This window comes from Capra hircus, chromosome 1 (genome assembly GCF_001704415.2).
Source record: "Capra hircus breed San Clemente chromosome 1, ASM170441v1, whole genome shotgun sequence".
Classification (NCBI taxonomy): Eukaryota; Metazoa; Chordata; class Mammalia; order Artiodactyla; family Bovidae; genus Capra; species Capra hircus.
The window spans coordinates 106,050,777-106,073,539 of record NC_030808.1 but is presented as its reverse complement, the minus strand read 5'-3'; the positions used below and the strand labels follow the sequence as shown (position 1 = coordinate 106,073,539).

Below are 22,763 nucleotides of genomic sequence, written 5' to 3'. Positions count from 1 at the left end.
CCAGATAGCTACTGGCAGGTTCATTGTAATGTAAAATATCCTAAAATACGAAGCATTAGAAATAGTGTGCGATTTATGTTTCCTAATGGACTTAATGGGCTTCCCTGATAGCTCAGTTGATAAAGAATCCACCTGCAATGCAGGAGACTTGGGTTTGATCCCTGTGTTGGGAAGATCCCCTGGAGAAGGGAAAGGCTGCTCACTCCAGTATTCTGGCCTAGAGAATTCCATGGACTGTGTAGTCCCTGGGGTCGCCAAGAGTCAGACATAACTGAGCAACTTTCACTTAATGGACTTAATAAATCCTGCCTAATATTATTTTATTTCTTTTTTAGGAGAATTTAATTTATTGGTCACCGTAGTTAGTAATCATGACCTTTTAAATTACTCTCATTTTTTATTTCATGTAGGTGGAGCCCCATATGGAGTAATAATTATGCAGTGTTTTATAGAATAACTCTGAAGTGGGATGAATTTCACTCAAGAAAGCCAATCTAGTGTAATTATGGGACTGGCCAAGTAGATTTTTTTCTTAATTTTTGGTTTACTTTCATTGCAGGAATATACCTGTGTAATTCTTAGCTAAGTTTCTGGCTCATAGTGAATGTTCAATAAGTAGTAGCACTTGTGAACATTTTCATTATATTCACCAAAATATTTCAGCTCATTTTTTTTTTTTACCTCTAGTAGCAGCAGCTTGTATGTTTTTGTTTGAAATAATTAAATCTCTAAGTATTTACAGAGCCTCACAGAATTAAAAGTAAACTCTGAATAAATTTCAATAAAATGTGTTTCCCAGGAGCTGGTAAAATAATTTAAATTCATTTCATAGTCATCTCTGAATTTAAACTCTTCTCATTTATCATCCATTTTCTTTAATGATAAAAGAATGCAAAACCACATAAGGGAACTCTTTGACACAATAGGTAAAAATGCCTATTGTCTGGTTGAAGCACTTCAATACTTTGTACTATTTTTAAAATTCTAGATTCATACAATGTTTTATGCTCCAAGGGGCAATGAATTAGCATAAAGAGTCGCTGAGCTATGTAAAATGTTATGTCACAAATTCAGGATATTTTCTAAGTTTTTCAATACATAATTATTGCTGAATACTTTTATGAGTATAGATCTACATAAAATAAAGAGTTGTGTGGTTTAAGTCTGATATGTCAGTCTTTTTTTTTAAAGGACTAGCATTGAGTGTTTGCCTTAAAGTATTGCTTTTAAATTCTTACAAGTATTTTTCTGCTTCATTCTTAAAACATGACTGCTTATTAACCATATACTCCTGTAATGTTGAAAATCAGTCACACTATGTCTCATTTTTGCTGCTTTAGTTAAGACTCAGCAAGGGAGTTGCTGTTATTTAATAAATGGATTTATTCATTGTCGCTAACTGTCAGCAGGAATTTGAAGCCATCTGATTTCTAAGCTGGTTCTGTTAATTCAATAATGGCTTCACATTGCCAATGGATGGCTGCTAAGTCACTGAAGTTAACAGAGGTTTTAAAATACTTCTGTTCCAATGATATACAAAAATATGAGCATATTTTTAACCATCTGGATAATCAATGTGCCTTCTGTTCATTCAGTTCAGTTCAGTTCAGTCGCTGAGTCTTGTCCGACTCTTTGCGACCCCATGAATCACAGCACGCCAACCTTCCCTGTCCATCACCAACTCCCGGAGTTCAATCAGACTCACGTCCATCGAGTCCGTGATGCCATCCAGCCATCTCATCCTCTGTCGTCCCCTTCTCCTCCTGCCCCCAATCCCTCCCAGCATCAGAGTCTTTTCCAATGAGTCAACTCTTCGCATGAGGTCGCCAGAGTACTGCAGTTTCAGCTTCAGCATCATTCCCTCCAAAGAAATCCCAGGGCTGATCTCCTTCAGAATGGACTGGTTGGATCTCCTTGCAGTCCAAGGGACTCTCAAGAGTCTTCTCCAACACCACAGTACAAAAGCATCAATTCTTCAGGGCTCAGCTTTCTTCACAGTCCAACTCTCACATCCGTACATGACCACAGGAAAAACCATAGCCTTGACTAGACAGACCTTAGTCGGCAAAGTAATGTCTCTGCTTTTGAATATACTATCTAGGTTGGTCATAACTTTTCTTCCAAGGAGTGTCTTTTAATTTCATGGCTGCAATCACCATCTGCAGTGATTTTGGAGCCCCCCAAAATAAAGTCTGCCACTGTTTCCACTGTTTCCCCATCTATTTCCCATGAAGTGATGGGACCAGATGCCGTGATCTTCATTTTCTGAATGTTGAGCTTTAAGCCAACTTTTTCACTCTCCTCTTTCACTTTCATCAAGAGGCTTTTGAGTTCCTCTTCACTTTCTGCCATAAGGGTGGTGTCATCTGCATATCTGAGGTAATTGATATTTCTCCCGGCAATCTTGATTAGGCTTGTGCTTGTAACTTTGAGAGATTACTACTTAGTATGCCTGCAAAACAGAAAGTTTGCAAAACGGATGTAAGCAACTTGTAAACTACTATTTCTCTGTGATTAGTCTGTTGAATTATAGTGAATTCTCAGGTTCTGTGGTTATATAGTTTTTATAGATTTTTAAATTTGTATCCTGCCTTAAATTACTCATTAGCACCTCCAAAATAGGATGGTTTAACAGATGTGTGTGTGTGTGTGTGTGTGTGTGTGTGTGTGCGTGCGTGCTCAGTCCCTCAGTTGTACCTGACTCTTTGCAACCCCATGGACTGTAGCCCACACAGCTCCTCTGCCCATGGGATTTCCCCGTCAAGAATACTGGAGTGGGTTGCCAGTACCTCCTGCAGGGGATCTTTTCAACCCAGGGATCGAACCCATGTCTCCTTCATCTCTTGCTCTGGCAGGCGGATCCTTTACCACTGAACCACCTGGTGCGACAGAGGGAAACATTAAATACTTGCAAACATACAAATATTTTAAAAATTCATGCAATAAAATTTAAGACTGGAAGGAATCTGAAGATCCTCCAATCCTGTATTTTCCCTTCAGCCCACTCCCCTATCTTATCGATGAGGAGACCGAAGGTCAGAAAGGATAAAGGCTGTGTGCAGAAGCACATAGCCGCAGAGCCCGCCAGTTGCAATGTGAACAGGAACCCACATGTCATAGTCCTGTTGGGGACTCCTTCCAGAGGAAACTAGAATAATGGAAAACTTTATTGTCCCATAGTTTACTGTGAACTTGAACTACTTCCCCAAGGAAGCATGCCTAGCCATTTTCAAAGGTTTTGAAAGTAGGTGGGTAGTAGGGAGAAAGTTATTATAGAGGGTCCACAGTGGGAACCTAAGGACAGACCAGCAGCATACTGTTTAGAATGCTGGGAACTTGCTAAGAAATTTATTTTTTAAAGTAACATCCGTAAATTGGTTCAACTGTTCTTTTAAAGTCATAGAGAAAATAACTCCATTTCTTCATGCATTCTCACTCTTAGATTCATCGGTCACATTTGATTCACAAATCTATGAGGTAACTCAACAAGAATGTTATGGTTTTTCCTTCTACCACCACGTGTATAAGAAAAGTAAGTTATCATATAGATCATTTTAAGTCACCTCTTCCCAATTATTGCCTCGTTTAGATAGTAAAGAATCTGCCAGACAATGCAGGAGACCTGGGTTTGATCCTTGGGTTGGGAAGATCCCCTGGTGAAGGGAAAGGCAACCCACTCCAGTATTCTTGCCTGGAGAATTCAATGGACAGAGGAGGCTGGCAGGCTACAGTTCATGGAGTGACAAAAGAGTCAGTCACAAAGAGTCTGACATAACTGAGTGACTAACACTTTCCCTATTATTGCCCACTTAAAGAACAATTGGATTGTATAGTTGAAATTTGCTAAGAGAGTAGAACTTAAATGTTCCCACCCCCACAAATGAAGAAGGAAAAGGAAGAGGAAAATATGAGGTGATGGATGTGTTAATTAACTAAATGGGAGCAATCCTTTCACATTGTAAAAAAAATCTATCAAGTCACCATGATGTACGCTTTAAATGTTTTACAAATTTACATGTTGATTATACCTCAAGCTGGAAAAAAAAAAGGAACCACTGAAACTTGACTCAAGATTGCCGGGAGAAATATCAATAACCCCAGATATGCAGATGACACCACCCTTATGGCAGAAAGTGAAGAAGAACTAAAGAGCCTCTTGATGACAGTGAAAGAGGAGAGTGAAAAAGTTGGCTTAAAGCTCAACATTCAGAAAACGAAGATCATGGCATCTGTTTCCATCACTTCATGGCAAATAGATGGGGAAACAGTGTCAGACTTTATTTTTCTGGGCTCCCAAATCACTGCAGATGGTGATTGCAGCCATGAAATTAAAAGACGCTTGCTCCTTAGAAGGAAAGTTATGACCAACCTAGACAGCATATTCAAAAGCAGAGACATTACTTTGCCAACAAAGGTCCGTCTAGTCAAGGCTATGGTTTTTCCAGTGGTCATGTGTGGATGTGAGAGTTGGACTATAAAGAAAGCTGAGCTCCGAACCATTGATGCTTTTGAACTGTGGTGTTGGAGAAGACTCTTGAGAGTCCCTTGGACTACAAGGAGATCCAACTAGTTCATCCTAAAGGAGATGAGTCCTGGGTGTTCATTGGAAGGACTGATGTTGAAGCTGAAACTTCAATACTTTGGCCACCTGATGCGAAGAGCTGACTCATTTGAAAAGATCCTGATGCTGGGAAAGATTGAGGGCAGGAGGAGAAGGGGATGACAGAGGATGAGATGGTTGGATGGTATCACCGACTTGATGGACATGGGTTTGGGTGAATTCCGGGAGTTGGTGATGGACAGGGAGGCCTGGCATGCTGCAGTTCATGTGGTCGCAGAGTCAGACACAACTGAGTGACTGAACTGAACTGAAACTTGATTCAATCATAATACCCTGGAATCTCTCTAAGAAATATTTACTTTATAAGGCCCCAAAGTACAGTTAGAGCTTTCCTTGTGGCTCAAGGAGACTCGGGTTTGATCCCTGGTCAGAAAGATGCCCTGGGGAAGGAAATAGCAACCCACTCCAGTATTCTTGCCAGGTAAATCCCATGGGCAGAGGAGCCTAGCAGGCTGCAGTCTATGGGGTTAAAAAAGAGTTGGATATGACTTAGCGACAAAATAACAAAGCATAGTTAACTGTGCAGTCTGGAAATTGTTTAAAAAATAAACACAACATTTTATTCTCAATATGACAAAGTCAGTTTAAGGCATCCTTAGGCAAGTGTGTTTGAAAATAATTTGTCTGTTTCTATCTAACTTAATATGATTAACTTAGTTTTATCTACCTCAGATTTCCTTTCTGGCAGAATCTTCTTAATGTCATTGCATCCTCCTCACTACCGCCCCATTTGCTGTTTTAAATCACAGTCGTGGTGGTCCATTCTTTTGTTTAAAACACTTTAGGGGTTTGTTTGTATTGTAGATTCTACACGAAGTCTTTTTTCAAGCTTGTTCAGTTGCTAAGTCATGTCCGACTCTTTGCAATCCCATGAACTGCAGCATGCCAGGCTTCCCTGTCCTTCACTATCTCCCAGAGTTTGCTCAAACTCATGTCCATTGAGGTGGTTGCCATCCAACCATCTCATCCTCTGCCATCCACTTCTCCTCCTGCCCTCAACCTTTCCCAGCATCAGGGTTTTTTCCAGTAAGTCGGCTCTTCACATCAGGTGGCTAAAGTATTGGAGCTTCAGCATTAGTCCTTTCAACGAATATTCAAGGTTGAGTTCCTTTAGGACTGATTGGTTTGATCTCCTTTCCTGTAAGACTGACTAGTTGGATCTCCTTGAAGTCCAAGGGACTCTCAAGAGTCTTCTCCAACACCACCGTTCAAAAGCATCAATTCTTTGATGCTCAGCCTTCTTTATGGTCCCTCCCTCACATCCGTACATGTTTACTGGAAAAGCCATAGCTTTGATTATACAGACCTTTGTTGGCAAAGTGATATCTCTGTTCTTTAATACTCTGTCTAGGTTTGTCATAGCTTTCTTTCAAGGAGCAAACATCTTTTAATTTCATGGCTGCAGTCACTGTCCACAGTGATTTTGGAGGCCCCCAAAATAAAATCTGTCACTGTGTCCACTTTTTCCCCATCTATTTCCATAAAGTGATGGGACTGGATGCCATGATCTTAGTTTTTTGAATGTTGAGTTTTAAACCAGCTGTCTCACTTTCCTCTTTCTCTCCTATCAAGAGACTCTTTAGTTCGTCTTCACTTTCTGCCATTAAAGTGGCATCATCTGCGTATCTGGAGGTTGTTGATACTTCTTTCAACAGTCTTGATTCCAGTCTGTGATTCATCCAGCCTGGCATTTCACATGATGTACTCTGCATAGAAGTTAAATAAGCAGGGTGACCATATACAGCCTTGTCATACAGGTTTTGAACCAGTCTGTTGTTCCATGTCTGGTTCTAACTGTTGCTTCTTTACCCACACACAGATTTCTCAGGGGACAGGTAAGGTGGTCTGGTATTCCCATCTCTTGAAGAATTTTCCACAGTTTGTTGTTGTGATCCACACAGTCAAAGGCTTTAGCGTAGTCAGTGAAGCAGATGTCTTTTTTGGAATTCCCTTGCTTTCTCTGTGATCCAACAGATGTTGGCAATTTGGTCTCTGGTTCCTCTGCCTTTTCTAAATTCAACTTGCACATCTAGAAGTTCTCAGTTCACATACTGCTAAAGACTAGCTTGAAGGATTTTGAGCATTACCTTGCCAGATTTTCAAGGTATGGATTTAATAATTTGGACTAGAAGCAAATAGTGACTTGGGTTGAAATTCCAGCTTTACCATTTACTAACCTAAGCAAGTTAAGTAATATTTTTGGCCTTATTTGAAGAATAGGTATAAAAGTAGTACATATTTTTGAGAGTTATAAGGAGGAGTAAACATTATAAGTGTTAGCCTAGTGTTCAGCGTTGAAGAAACATTTTAAATGTTAGCCTAGTGTTCAGCGTTGAAGATTTTTAATAAATATTAGCTATTCCTACTTATTATTTTCATAGAATTAAAATTAAAATGAAAATTCCTAAGTATACATATGTGGTTCCAGTCTGCTGTTAGTTCTTAATCTTCTATTTCCTCCACGTTTTCCTCCCCTTTGGTACAGCCCACTGCAGCCCTACAACCCACTTTTAGCCGGAAACATACTAGGCTTTTTCATGCCTCTGTCTGTGTGTGGGCTGTGCTCTCTGCCTGGGTTACTACCCAGTCCATTGTTCTGCTCATTCCTTGCATCTCTCAAGATTCAGCTCGTACATTCCTTCTGACATGGTGTCTCCAAGGCTTCTCAGAGAATTTATTGTTTGTGGTTACTACTCTCGTTTGTAGTTATCTGTTTGCCACTGATCTGCTTCTTTAAATCAGAAGCTCTTTGAGGGCAAGGATTTTCTTGCTCTCTATATTCACCATAATGCTAGGAGCATTGTTAACCCATGGTCATTATGTTACAAGAATGCATAGATGAATGAATTACTAGGCTTGCTTTGCAGCCCAGTACAGACAGGCATCTGCTTATCATAATTGAATTGTAGCAACTGCTCATCTAGTCAAGAAGAGGACAGCCATCCTTTACTACGTTTTTTGTTTTCCTCTTGAGTATCATTTTATTTAGGTATTTCTCTTGATTCATGAATGCCATCTGGTGGACAAAAGGGTAACTACAAGCTCATGGTTCAGTCACTTCTGTTGCTCAGTCTTGCACCCCATGGACTGCAGCATGCCAGGCTTCCCATCACCAACTCCTGGAACTTGCTCAAACTCATGTCCATCGAATCGGTGATGCCATCCAACTGTCTCATCCTCTGCTGTCCCCTTCTCCTCCTGCCCTCAATCTTTTGCAGCATCAGGTCCATATGAGCCTAAGGCTCATGCTTAAGCAAAAACTATATGAGCCTAAGGAGAAGGCAATGGCACCCCACTCCAATACTCTTGCCTGGAAAATCCCATGGATGGAGGAGCCTGGAAGGCTGCAGTCCATGGGGTCGCTGAGGGTCGGACACGACTGAGCGACTTCACTTTTACTTTTCACTTTCATGCACTGGAGAAGGAAATGGCGACCCACTCCAGCGTTCTTGCCTGGAGAATCCCAGGGACAGCGGAGCCTGGTGGGCTGCCATCTATGGGGTCGCACAGAGTCGGACACGACTGAAGTGACTTAGCAGCATATTAGCCTAGAACCATATGAGCCTAAGGCTAACCAAAACCACATGAGCCTAAGGCTCATGCTTAACCAAAACCATATGGAAGTTAAAGTGATTGTTGTTCATTAATATGGAATTTTCCAGTTTCATGTCGGTTTCCAGAAGCAGAGTGAAAGAACCAAGAACTCCTCGGTATTGTCCTTTCATTCTCGTACATTTGGTTTCTTAATATTTTAAGAAGTTGATCCCTCACAAGTAATGTTTTAAAACATTATTTGGGCAAATAACATGTATGGAACTAAATGTTGTTTATCTGTTCCAGTATGTGATAGAATAAAACTTTCAAGTTTTATAATGCTTATTTATAAAAATATTTAAACTATGGCTTTAGGAACTTTCCAGACTCTAATTGCTTTTCTAATTGCTTTAGCTCATAAAGAGAATAGTGGTACAGATTCTAGAGCAAATGGTCCATCCAGTGTATATAGCTCAAACATCTAAAATTGCTTATGAATTTTTTGTTATAAAATGGAGAAGAATAACTGTTGTAATTTAAGTAATTTAAAGTAAACTGATTACCTAAAATTTGGATATTGAATTTTAAAAATGTCTGTGACACCAGATTTAGATTCATTCATTCACCAAGCATTTACTGAGTGCCTAACTAATGCCTGATATTGTACACAATGCTAAAGAACCAGAGATTAAATGTGTAGTTTCAGTTTTGGCTCAATTAATGAATATTTAGGTTAGAATGTAAAGCTATGTAACTTTTCATAAGACAAATCATACCAGCACCATTTAGATTTTCAGAGGAATTCCTTACTTTGGTTGACCATCCATGTGCATTATAAACATGACAGATTTTAAAGATAACAGTTCATGCTTTTTGATGGGTTTTCTTGGAGCATGTGAATCTAAAGGGAAGTTCTTAATAACTTCTAATAAAAAATAAATAGTCATTCAGTCTTCATATTTCTGGCTTCTTATATTGCACTTATCTGATAGATAGACCTTATTTTTTGCATTTCAGCTGTCTAAAGCACTATAATGAACCAGGAGGTTAACAAAGGACTAGGGAGAAACCACAAAACCCCTACACCTACCTCTTTCCATTAAGAAGGTTAAACATTTTCCAGGTCTTTAGGGTAGACAGTTGTTCAAAAAGTAGCTGCTTAGAGGTAGGGTTTTCTGCTTATGGAAAGAGAAGCCAGAGCCTCTTACAGCATCAGGGAGATTTGGTGTGGGAGCCGTTTCATATGCAGGAGGTGTGCACATTTCAACCCCCATTTCATATTCCAAAAAATGACCTTAAATCATCCAAAAAAAAAAAACCAAAAAACCCCACTGGATTTTCTTCCATGCCTACTCTTTGAAAAATTGCAGAAGTATGTGTTTCAGTTTAGAAACATTACCATGAAAAGAAGTTAAAATAACTTTTCATCATTTAGACTGTGAAGTTGAGTTAAATGGGACATTCACTTATGTGGAACTGTTCATTCCCTGATGGCACTTGTTAAATGAGGTATTACAGAATCGAGCTATCATTTATGCAACTTTCATTTGAAAAATTACATAGGACACACACACATACATACATATGTATATATATCCAAATTTAATTTTCTCTTTAACTGAAGAACCCCAAAAACGGGCCCTGAGAATTTATCTAGTTCTTTTAAAGGATACCATTAAAGTATTACGTTAAAATGTATCATATATAAAATTTTATTTCGTGCATCTCTTGAAGGAAAGATTTCAGAGCTCCCAGCTCAAGTTATAAATAGCTACTCAAAGTAGAAATGGCAAGCCACCTGTCTTCTAACACTCTATTCACCTTCAGTATTGAATTGCCTGAATGTGGACATATGATTTGTGTTGAAAAAGGAAGCTTGGTTTATTGAGTGGGTGTCATAAGTCATGTTGACTTATTTAATGACTTCTTTATCCTAGGGCATTCAGATCAATATGTTTTGAAGAAGAATCACAGGTACTACCTTGGGGAATAAAAGGCAATTAATAATTGAGTATTGTGAATGGCAGAGTTTATGTTTGCTTCTTGTCTGACAATTTCCATACTGATTTATGACATTTGGAAGTTGCTTGTTGCAATGCTAAATCTTGAGGTGAGTCTCCATTGGATATGGACTGTCTGGCTATAGGACCTAAAGATAAGACACTGCCCCATAGCAGATGGTTTTTGCTTGCCATTTAACAGCCCTCACTAAGCAATTCATTATTTTCTAAGGTTGAAGCAGCTGTGGATTACTATAATTATGAATTTATTATGTCTCTGCAAATCTATTATGAATCCTAATTTAAACTTTACATGTCTCTTTGGAACCTTGTTCATTTTCTCATGATTATGTGGTTCCCAACAAATGACAGTTTTGAGAATCCAAGGTTGTTTAAGTTAGTTTTTTATGGAGCATCACCAGTTGCCTGTTGTTTTTAGAATGCCTAGGGACATTTTCATTTTTCAAGTTGAAGCACCCACTCTTTATATTGTCTGGTTACATTTTTATCCACTTATTTCCTTTGCGGATTGCTGCAGGACTGTAAGTTCTAAGACTTTCTGACTTTTAGGTTGTATGGTCAAGTGGAAAGCGTTAGAATGCTTAAGAAATCTCTCTGGGATATTAGAATTTTTAAATCACTTTGTTGGGTTCACAAAGCAAATCATATGTGCTTATATCTTACAACCCAATCAAATTGTCTTGTGATTATCTGTTTAATCATTTCTGTAATTAGGTTGTGAACTCTTTCATGGTAACAACTCTGTACAACTTTTTTTCATACACCTGAAACCCAACACATTGTTCAATGCTTGAGGGGAGATAATAAATGTAAGTTAAAAAATGTCAGTTGTATACACACACACACCTGCTAATTTTGCTTTAGTTTGATAATGCATCTATATCAGGGTTCAGTAAACTTTTTCTATAAGGAGTCATACAGTAAATATTTTAGGCTTTGTTGCACAAACTCCATCTTAATAGCTCAATGCTTCCACTGAAGTTCAGAAGCAGCCATAGACAATATGTGAACAATTGAGTGGGACCATGTTGCAATAAAACTTTATTCACAAAATAGGGTTTTTTTTTTTTACTGTAGTTTGCGACTCTTGATTTAGACCAAGGCTCATGAACACATTTTATCTCCTGTGCTAACTTTGGTTGATTGGTTGCTGCCTGGAGCACTATATTGAGATGAATTCTCAGGGTATGTCTGGGCACAACGGCAAATAGTTCTTTAATTGATTAATATTGTCTCCCATAGGCATTATTTGGATTCTTCCTATATTATATTCCTGTGACCTGTGAAGATGATAGCCTTCATGTCTTTGCTTTGGGTGCTGGGGACTCAGATTTTGATTCATCACTAACAAATCAAAGGAATCTTAAGGCATATATTTTGTGTCTCAACTTTATCCTTGGGCTTCATTTCAACTTTACTATCTTTTCTTCTTAGTTTTAATTTCTTAAAATTTACCTACACAAAATATTTATGACACTGTAGACTTTGTTGAAGAGCAAAGGACTGTAGGAAATATGCAGGGGCCCATTTGTAAAACATCTATAAGTATACCTACCTTTCAGGGTTGTTGTGAGAATTAAATAAAGTAATTTATATAAAGGACCAAACATAGTACCTGGCACACAATAAGTACTCAATAAATGGTAGCTGTTAATATATGCCTACTAAAGAGCTAGCCCAATACACTTAGAAAGGCGAATTACATTACTTACGATTTTTTCAGCCTCTTCTCCTTGGTAGGTGGAAACACTAAAGGTGGGAACACTCTCTTAATTACTCAGATTTTATCTCTCTGAGTCTCTCTGTGTGGGAAATACTAGGCCACACTATGCATTTGAGTCTTCTTTCCTACTCTTCTGTTTGTGGGGAACTTCATGCACGGAATAGGATCATGCATCAACACAGAAGAGTAATGAAAGTGGAGGTTGGAGTGGAAAGGCCGTTTGGCTTCCTTCTTGCCCTACTGAGACGTACATTTCTTAAAAGAGAAAAGCTCATTTTAGTTTTATTCCTCTGAATTTGGGGGCAAAAATTTTACAACTTGGGACAAATGATTCCAATCAAGTTATACTTATCAATTGATGCTATTTTGGCTGACTTTTGAAAGAAGTCACTTGTATAAGACACCTAGATATGTTCTAACTCTGAATATTTTTGTAAGAAGGTCAAAGTGAAGTGAAGTGAAGTCGCTCAGTCGTGTCCGACTCTTTGCGACCCCATGGACTATAGCCCACCAGGCTCCTCTGTCCATGGGATTCTCCAGGCACGAATACTGGAGTGGGGTGCCATTTCCTTCTCCAGGGGTCTTCCTGACCCAGGGATCGAACCCAGGTCTTCCGCATTGCAAGCAGATGCTTTAACCTCTGAGCCACCAGGGAAGCCAAAACTTGGTGTAAGGTCAGTGCTTGAGGGTAACATGGAAGGAGAGCTGAGGGCTCTACCAGTGGCCTGAATTAAACAAGGAGAAGTGGCAGTGTGAGGATGAGGAGAGGAAGAGAAAATAAAACCATGCTAGTTGCTCACTAGGCTTCCCTGGTGACTCAGAAGGTAAAGAATCTGCCTGCAACATGGGAGACCCCGGTTCAGTCCCCAGGTTGGGAAGATCCCCTGGAGAAGGAAAGAGCAACCCACTCCAGTGTTCTTGCCTGGCAAATTCTGTGCACAGAAGAGCCTGGTGGGCTACAGTCAGTGGGTTCACAAAGAGTCGAACATTACTGGGCACGCACATGGCAGCACAATATTTCATTGCATATATGTACCACATCTTTATCATTCCTCTGTTGATGGACGTCTAGGTTGCTTCCATGTCCTGGCTATTGTAAACAATACTGCGATGAACTTTGGTGGGCATGCATCCCTTCAAATTATGGTTTTCTCCAGATATACACACAGGAGTGGGATTGCTGGGTCATATGGTAGTTGAATTATTCTTTTTTTTTTTTTTTTAAGGAATCCCCATACTGTTCTCCATAGTGGCTAGCCAGTTTACATTCCCACCAACAATCTAGGAGCGTTCCCTTTTCTCCACACTGTCTCCAGCATTTGTTGTTTGTAGATTTTTTTTTGATGATGGTCGTTCCAATCAGTGTGAAGTAATACCTCATTGTAGTTTTGATTTGCATTTCTATAATAATTAGTGATGTTTTAACTCAGATTCTTTATAAAAGCCATTTTAATGAAAAGAAATTCAGAAACTAATAGCACCCCCACAACAACAGAAAGTTTTTGCTGGCTTTGTTTGGGCAGGTATAGTGAATACTGAGCCCTCCTTCATGTTCCTCAACAGACCCAGTGACTGGTTGTCTTAACATCTCAGAGCACACATCCATCTTGAAGGCCTGTGTCCTATAAATTCAACTTTCATTCACCTGTGGCTCTCATTTATCCACATTTTGGCAAATTCCTATCAATAAAATAGACTGTGTGTCCCACCTGTATTGACCTCTCCTTCCTTCCTTCATCCTGCGACCCTCCTTAGCTGTGACCTTCCTCATCACTTCTTAGATCTCCACTAAGTGTCACTCTCAGGAAACGTCTTTCCAGGCTGTTTCCATTCTTTTGTTAGATCCTCTCAAAGAACCTTGTTCCTTTCCTTAGAGCATTTCTGCTTCTACACGTAAGTGATTATTTGGTTAATTCTTATCTCTCCACTAGATGATAAGCTTCCTAAGGGCAGAGGCCTGTTGATGTGCACCCACCATTTATCCCTAGCAGCTGGCACAGTGCCTGGCACACAGTGGACCCTGGTATAGTCATTGAAAGGTTAAGTTCTACCCCACTACAGCTTGCCTGCCCATCCGGCTGTCATCACGTGGAACTGAAGCAGGACTTGGGAAAGGGTACATTTTTCTCTCAGCTATTTGCTCATTCAGATTTTAAAATGTCATTTTATATTTACACAAGCAGGTGCATTCACTGCTGAAATTATAGCTTTTCCACGCAATTAGGTATCCCATTTTCCTCTTGCTAAAATAAGATACCTTTCAAACTCTGTATGCAAAGTTCTGCAACAGTGCTGGAAATGCTGATTTTCTTTCTTTTCTGCCGCATTTTGCTGCTCTTCCCCAGGCTTCTCAATTCTACTAACCGTCCCCAGCAGAGGTCAGCTCAGTGTTCTGATCATGCCTGGGCTTGGTCAAGAGGAAATCATGATGTTTTCAAGGTGCTTTGCCACAGGTCATTCTGTGGCCTGTTTCACACAGCTTGCTGAGATCTGCTTGATTGCCCACAAGCTGTTGGAAAAGGGTTCCAGGTGCTGCTGCTTATCAGAAGGACTCAAGGTCACTTAGCTTGCTTTAGGGAGGGCTAGCGTTTCAGAGGCTGAGCAGATTTGTAGTTCGATGGAGGAAAAAGAAAAGCCCGTGGCACTGAGGGTAGACAGGCAGTATGGGAATGTCACTGCACACTGTCAAGGTTATTACAAGAATTAAAAATACTTGCCAAACTGAGTCCTGGGGATGCAAAGGGGTCTTATTGTGGAGAATCTGGTACAACTCTGGATGTTCATCAGAATGTGCTGTCTAAATTTGTGAAAATACATGTGACTAGGTGTTAAAAAATCACAACTCTCAGGGGTAGATGTTGTGGGTTTCACTCCTCAGTAAGCTTGCTGAAATGTAGCACAAGTTTAAAAAGCAGATTCTAGGCTGCCTTATGAAATGCCTTGACTTACTGAATATGAAGCAGGAGCCATATAATGCATTTTTAAGACACCCCCTTCCCTCTCCCAGATGCTTCAGAAGCAGTTGGTTGGCGTACCACCCTTGAGAAATACTGATCAAGTCTAACCACATCATTTTGTAGAAAAACTACAGCCCCATACCTAGTGCCCCTCTCATAGTAAGTAAAGTAACGTTGCTCAGTTGTGTCCCGACTCTTTGCGACCCCATGGACTGTAGCTTACCAGGCTCCTCTAGTCCATGGGATTCTCCAGGCAAGAGTACTAGAGTGGGTTGCCATTTCTAGAGTGTCGTGTGTGTGTATGTGTGGGTGTGTACACGTGTTTAGGAAGAGGATCCATGGCGCTCATCAGATTTTCATTTAGGTTCAAAATTATACAAAAATAACAGGAAACAATTTCTTGGTTTGAGATACAACAAGCTTTGGCTCTGCCCAAAGCAGCTGTCCTGTTTCTGTGGAATTAAACAGGATTTGGTGCTTAAGAAATATAAAACAGTCCAGGAATCTCATACACCCTGTCCAGGGGAGGAGGCTCCGGCTTTCTCGTGGATCGCACGCCCCACTCGTACGCCCCGCGGCTCGGGACCCCGCAGCCCTGAAGGCCGAGCCGCCAAGGGCGAGCCAGCGCCCGCCTCGCTGGCCCCGACGCCAACGCCATGCCAATCTGCTCTCAAGACCTCCACCTGGACGCCGCCATCTTCCCGCGCGCAAGGCCTGCCGGGACTGGAGCCCATCACCTTCGCGGGGAAGATGCACTTTATGCCTGGGCTGGCACGACCAGTCTTCCCGCCCTGGGACCCCGGCTGGACGCACCCGAAGTTCCGCCGCTTGCCCCCGCTGCAGGAGCATTCTCTATACAAGGATGAGGTCTGCTACGTCTTCCACCAGCGTTGCCGCCTCCTCGAGGGTGTAAAGCAGGCCCTCTGGCTTACCAAGACCAAGTTAATAGAAGGCCTTCCTGAGAAAGTGCTTAGCCTTGCTGATAATCCGAGGAACCACATAGAGAACCAAGACGAACGCGTTCTGAATGTGATCTCTCATGCTCGTCTCTGGCACTCTACTGAAGACATCCCCAAGAGAGAGACCTACTGCCCAGTCATTGTGGACAGCCTGATCCAGCTGTGCAAATCGCAGGTTCTCAAGCATCCTTCTCTGGCCAGGCGGATCTGTGCCCAAAACAACATGTTATCCACCACCTGGAAACGAGAGTCTACTGTGATTCAGGTCCATGGTTCCAGTGGAACCCAGCTGAATGCCAAGGATCCTCTGCCTCCCATTGCCTCCCGAGAGGAAGTAGAAGCTACTAAGAATCATGTTCTCGAGACTTTCTATCCCATATCTCCCACTATCAGCCTTCAGGAATGCCATATTTATGATGTGAATGACGACACGGGATTCCGAGAGGGCTATCCTTACCCCTATCCCCACACCTTGTATTTGCTGGAGTCAGCTAATTGCCGAGCACACCGCTTTCAGCCAGATCAGTTGCGGGCCAAGATGATCCTGTTTGCCTTCGGCAATGCGCTGGCTCAGGCCCGGCTCCTGTATGGGAACGACCCTAAGGTTTTGGAGCAGCCAGTAGTCGTGCAGAGCGTGGGCACCGATGGGCGTGTCTTCCAGTTCCTGGTGCTGCAACTGAACACCACAGATTTGGCCTCTGAGGAGGGCATCAAGAATCTAGTCTGGGTGGACTCCGATCAGCTCCTCTATCAGCACTTTTGGTGTCTCCCAGTGATCAAAAAGAAGGTGGTTGTGGAACCTGTTGGGCCGACTGGTTTCCAGCCAGAGACATTCAGGAAGTTTTTAGCTCTGTATTTGCATGGTGCTGTGTGAGCCAAGGACTCTTCTGAGGCTGGAGCCGCCTGCGCCCCTCTCTCCCTGCAGATCCTGGAGCTTGGACGGTGCCTGAGGCCGCAGCGCTCCTTTGGCTGGTGGTCTCGCCGACAATAAAAGAGCCCTTCCAGCGCACCGGAGCCTGTGTTTGTTGTCTGGGTGCTTTCAGGTGGGGCACCCACAGCTACGCACAGGCCCTGCCCCTGAGTCTGCTGCTGTTGCAAGGGCCAGCCCTGGAGCCTCACCTGCCCCAGCTTTGTCTGTGACCCATCTTTTAACTTTACATAAGAATCTTCCTCTCTCTGAGTTTCAATTTCATCATCTGAAAACTTGTGGCTAATGTGACTTACATTGTTTTACAGACTATAGATTATGTGTATGTAACGTTTGCTTCCTGTTAGGTGCTCTGGAATGGTCACTAGTTTCTGTGGGAATTATTTAAATTGTGGATACATTTCACAATGACTGCAGGAAGTCCGAATAGAATATTCATTGTAAAAAAAAAAAAAGAAATATAAAACAGTACAACATTGCTAGCCTATGACAAATGTCAGAGTGATGGAAACACAGGGAACCTGGTCCTTTTTTTCATGTTTGTGGTTATACAGAATTATCAATCATAAGCTTCCAAGGCTAGTTTTAAAGCACCGCTTCCCCATCATTTTCTTCTGGCATCCCTGCACTGGGTTAGATGTTGGGGAAATCTTTGTATGTGAAAGACTTTGGTCCTCCCTGCTAGTTGCTCACAAACTAGTGAGGAGGCAAACAGATAGCTAGATGGAGACACTGTGAAGTGACTGAGAACTGTAGGAGAGGTCTGATGCAGGACAGTGCTGTGGCAGCCCTGCTGAGGGAGCAGCGGCTTTTGTTCTAGAAGTTACTTGTGCTGCATTAGCAATGCCTCCGATCTGAACAAGAAAATTTTTTAAATAATGTGCTGTAGATGTCACTGAATGCATTCTTTATTGATCAACAGGTGAAATGCAACAAATTTTGTTTTCCTTCTCAGGTTAACCTTAAAACAGTTGGTCTTGCAGGTGGAGCCAGTGATGGTGAAGAGTAAATTAAACCTTCAAACAGTACAGATTTTTGTGTTTCCCTCCATACATGGTTAAATTTCAGAGTAGACAACATTTGCCTTTCCTGACCTTCACGTGACCGTTTTACCTCTTATTTCCAGGAATTTCCCTGGGTGCTTTTCTGCTTTTCATTCTCCTTCATGCGTGTGTGCATGCTGTCATTTCAGTCGTGTCTGATTCTTTGCAACCCTGTGGACCATAGCCCGCCAGGCTCCTCTGTCCATGGGATTCTCCAGGCAATAATACTGAAGTGGCTTGCCATTTCCTTTTCCAGGGATTTTCCCCACTAAGGGATCGAACCCACATCTCTTACGTCTATCTTCATTGGCAGGCAGGTTCTTTACTACTAGCATCACCTGGAAAGCCCTCTCATTCCCCTTCCTGTGTGTAAAAATCTAACCAACGTGTCCACACTAAGACTGAACATTTCTTACTGTATTAATTTTCTTTAAAATATTTGCCTTTTGCGAAGGAGAAGAACTGATGTAAACCAGAGATTGAAAGTTGTAATGATAGAATTTCAGGGTTCAAAGCCAAAAGAGAATATGATTTGGGGGCAGAGGTCCTTTTTGGGATCCTTAAATCACATTACAGAAGACCAGATTCCTGGACAGAAAGATGGACCCTTATCCAATCCCCCACTGCACATACAAGGAGCCTAAGTCTCATGGTGCTTTTGAAGACACTTCCTCCAAGCATGTCAGACTGGGGACGTCCACTGACTGGCATCAGCCTTCAGCTTCCCTGCCGCTGTGGCCTCGCTAGCTCTCTGGAGGTGCTCCCAAAAGAGCCTGATAGGAAGCCATGGGCAGGAGTCAGATGAGTTCCAAGAGGGGTCCTCTGGCCCTGTTGCCAGCCAAGGAGCATTTTGTCTCACTGTGCTTCGGCTGCCTCCCTGAGGCACTGCTGTATTGTCATAGCTGCAGAGTTGTTTTTGATGAATTGTTCATGAGGGTTTTATAATTCATTTGTAACGGTTAGTCCCATTGGCTTCCTGAATCACCAAGGGCATTTTTTGGTTAGCATTATGCATGGAACTTTCTAGAATACACTTGAACAGTGCTCACAGAAGTTAAATTTTCCTCAGGCTTTGTAGCCCCAACATTCTGAAATGAAAGGGAATTTTATCAGTAATTAACCATAATTTCCTTTGAATAGGAAACATTTTCCTGTCTGTAAACATGTTTCTTCTATAGATCTCAAGTATATAGAGTATGAAACAATTTATTATGTCTTTTTATAACTGCTGAAGAGATAGGAACTCACCTGTTACACAGACCACTCTGACTGGGTTCTGCTTGTTTTCTTAACAGATTTATTAAAAACAAAAAACTCTACTGGCTGGCTGTTTTCAGGTTGCCATATCTCAGGAGAACTTGAATGTGTGTATGTGCTTTAAGAAAATAAAAAGAAGGAGCTAGTATAGTCACGGGACTAGTACAGGATGATCTTTCCCCTGACTCTCAAATATGTGTGGTAACTGAGATCCGGTTTATTAATCATCGGAGAAGGCAATGGCACCCCACTCCAGTACTCTTGCCTGGAAAATCCCATGGACGGAGGAGCCTGGTGGGCTGCAGTCCATGGGGTCGCTAAGAGTCGGGCACAACTGAGTGACTTCACTTTCAGTTTTCACTTTCATGCATTGGAGAAGGAAATGGCAACCCACTCCAGTGTTCTTGCCTGGAGAATCCCAGAGACAGTGGGCCCCTGTCTATGGGGTCGCACAGAGTCGGACACGACTGAAGCGCCTTAGCAGCAGCAGCAGCAGCAGTGGTGAAATAACCTCCACTTTTCTTTAGATTGTAAAGAGGTATATTTTTAACCCCTTAGAGTGTGAATGTAGATTTGACCAAGATTATAAGCTTAGGAAAATGGACCACATGGCTAAACAGTATTTGATACCTTATTGTGATTTATATATGTGTGTGTATATATATACACATACATGTATATATGTATATACATATATATATTTAAAAACATCCTGTATGAAAACATCCGTCTGTCATCAGGGAAGCAGTCCTTCAGGCGATGGAGTTTGCGTTATATTTTCACACTGTGGTATGCTTGGCGCTACCACATGACTATGCCTCAGAATACATATGAGTCAGATGACTGATAGTTATTTATCAAAGGTTTGTCACTTGAGGAACCCCAGAGGAATTGTCCTGAAAAACATGTAACTTAGCTGTCATCATTTTAATATTTAAAATCAATGAAAAATTCAATTTCCATATTAAGTAGGTTAGATTATATGACTCCATGTCCCTAACATACTAAGTCACCCTCTGTGGTCGTTTTGCCACCTGACTAACATTTGCAGGTCCACAGCTGTGGTTTTCCAGGACAATTGCAAATCTCCATAACAAGCATAGGGTAACCTTTACATACTTCAGGTTTAAGCCTGAGACTTTTTCCTGATGCTGTGTGTCTAGAAGGAATCAAATTTGCCTCCTTGAGGCATAATTATGAATTCAGAAATGCAAGATGGTCCTGTGAAAGATACTTTTCTTATTTAAATAACCCCTCCAGGTTAGAAGTGGCAAAGACTAAGAATGGCAAGAAATGATGCTCTTGGCAGGTGAGAGACAGGAACAAGTCCCTTGCCTTCTGTCCTCTTCTGGTGGGCAAGGACACTCTCTCTGACGTTGTTTTGAACTGCCTGCAGCCAAAGAGCTGTTGTCAAGAGTTAATGATATGTTCCCCCAAGAAAGATGGATGTCAAGGTGGACCTAAGTAAATTCACCTGTGGTCTGTGCTGGCTGCTGCCAACTCAGCACATGTACGTTCATCTCCCTTCAAGGGCAGGGCAACCTTGTCTGCAAATAAAAATATTACTCCCTTCTCTCTCTGTCTTCCTGTGGCATGAATTTTGAAGCATCTCCTTTATCTGCTGAATACGTAGCCATCATCCCTGAGTTACTGTTCTAAAGTTTAGCTCTTTTCTACTCAGCATTTACAGAATTGATCCCCCACTTGTGTGTTGACACCTCACTTGTGTGTCATCCTCAGTGTCAAAGCCTTCCTCTCCCCAGAGGATCAACTGCTCAGATGCGCTCAGAGCCAGAGATAGCACCTTATTGTGTGGGGGATTAGTGTGCATTTTAGCCTTAGCATGGGTCCAAGGGTCAGCCCCTTTGCTTTAGTCTCCTTTTGATCCAGTCTTAAAAGCCTGTGTCCATCCATGATTGACACTATCAGAAACAGTAGCAGGGTGTGTTCCAAGGCAGGCATATAAACTGAAAAGGCACCGCCATCAATTATTGGTCCCATTCATTTCAGTGGAGCTTGAGGATGTGTCTCTGCCAAATTACAGTGTGTGTGTGTGTGTGTGTGTGTGTGTGTGTGTGTGTATACATACATACTTTAAATAAAATGAAAGAGGAAGGGTAATTTATAAAATCAGATAATTTGAAAGATAGTAAAATTCCAGAACTTCTTTTTCTTTTTATTTTTTTATCTTGGCAAAGCACAGTTGGACCATCCTTGAAGCAAAAGCGGCTATTTCTTCTTAAGATGAGTTTCCAGGTTTTGTAATCTTAGAATCTCATCTGTTGGTTTTTCAAAGTTGCTTAAAATTGGGTCATTACATCAGGATCCTCATTTACAACACAACTCATTACACACTTAATGGTAAAATCCATTCCTTGGCTTTGAAAATATTTTCTAAGTGAGAATTGAGTTTGAACACTACATTTCCTTTAAATATCATACCTAATTTTTTTAATGTAAAATTGGATTTTGTATATAGGGTCTTAGCTGCTGCTGCTTGCTGCTAAGTTGCTTCAGTCGTGTCCGACTCTGTGTGACCCCATAGACGGCAGCCCACCGGGCTCCGCCATCCTTGGGATTCTCCAGGCAAGAACACTGGAGTGGATTGCCATTTCCTTCTCCAATGCATGAAAGTAAAAAGTGAAAGTGAAGTCGCTCAGTCGTGTCTGACTCTCAGCGACCCCATGGACTGCAGCCTTCCAGGCTCCTCCATCCATGGGATTTTCCAGGCAAGAGTACTGGAGTGGGGTGCCATTGCCTTCTCTGATAGGGTCTTAGACTTGGTCATAAAATAGAACATTTGATTTAAAAAAAGGTGGCAAGAAGCTTCCCACATCTATGAAATATGCAATATTGAATAAAAATTGTAAGGCATATTTCCATAGTTACGGACATCAGAGGCCTATTTTTATTTTATATCTATTAAAGTTAAAATGAATAGTAACTTGTTTTTTGCAGATTCCTAGAGAAAAATTGTAAAAGTGATTTGAACATAGTTCTAATTTACTCATGATCTTTCTCTAATGGAGGCTGTATTAGAATTTAATTCAATATCACTTAATATCTTCTCGAAAATAGCTTTTGCCTCTCTGAAACTGGTAACCAAAATCATCAGTCTGATATTTTTCTTTGGAGTTTTCTAAAATAAGTCTGATACTTTTCCTCCTGGAGGTTTTTCTCTTTTAGGGAGTAGTAGATATTCTGTAAAATACAGAGGTGGACTGTTTTCAGGCTTACAGTTAAATGTTCAAAGTAAATTTAATGTTCACTTTACTCTGTTTTCCCACTATGTCCTATAGCATCTCCATCATCTTTAGCTTCCAGTTTTGCAACATTGAGACCATTTTATGGGTTTTTCTTTTCAATGAGTCACCAAGCTTTGCTTCTGTGCTCTCATTCTCTTCTCAAGGACTTTTGCCTAGCCTGGGGCTGCTTTACCCTGCAAAGAATGCAACCACAATAGGCATTGTCTTCTTTGTAAAATATGATTTTTTTTTCTTTCCTGGTTCAAAAGTGTTTGTTGATTCCTGCTCCAGTCCACCACTCACTGTATACCAAGGATGAATTTAACCTCTCTGTTTCCTCATCTATAAGGGTAGATAATCCTTATAGAAGGTAGAAAACCCCAGTAAGGGTTTTTATAAGGATGAAATAAGCAAACATATGTGAAGCATTCAGCACAGTGCTTGGCACACAGAAAATAATCATTTTTCTGTTTTT

General features: G+C 41.3%; 2 protein-coding genes across 2 annotated transcripts in view; both read left to right on the top strand.

Annotated features, from left to right (window-relative positions):
• The window catches only part of LOC108636207 (39S ribosomal protein L37, mitochondrial-like), a 214,585-nt gene extending 197,756 nt beyond the window's left edge, over positions 1-16,829 (top strand). Inside the window, exon 2 of the mRNA XM_018049239.1 lies at positions 15,325-16,829. Coding sequence (XP_017904728.1) covers positions 15,325-16,689 — 1,365 coding nt within the window. The 3' untranslated portion in view covers positions 16,690-16,829. The remainder of the gene's footprint in view (positions 1-15,324) is intronic.
• PPM1L (protein phosphatase, Mg2+/Mn2+ dependent 1L) overlaps positions 1-22,763 on the top strand; it is a 330,246-nt gene that overhangs the window by 199,735 nt on the left and 107,748 nt on the right. The gene's annotated exons all lie outside the window — the stretch shown is intronic.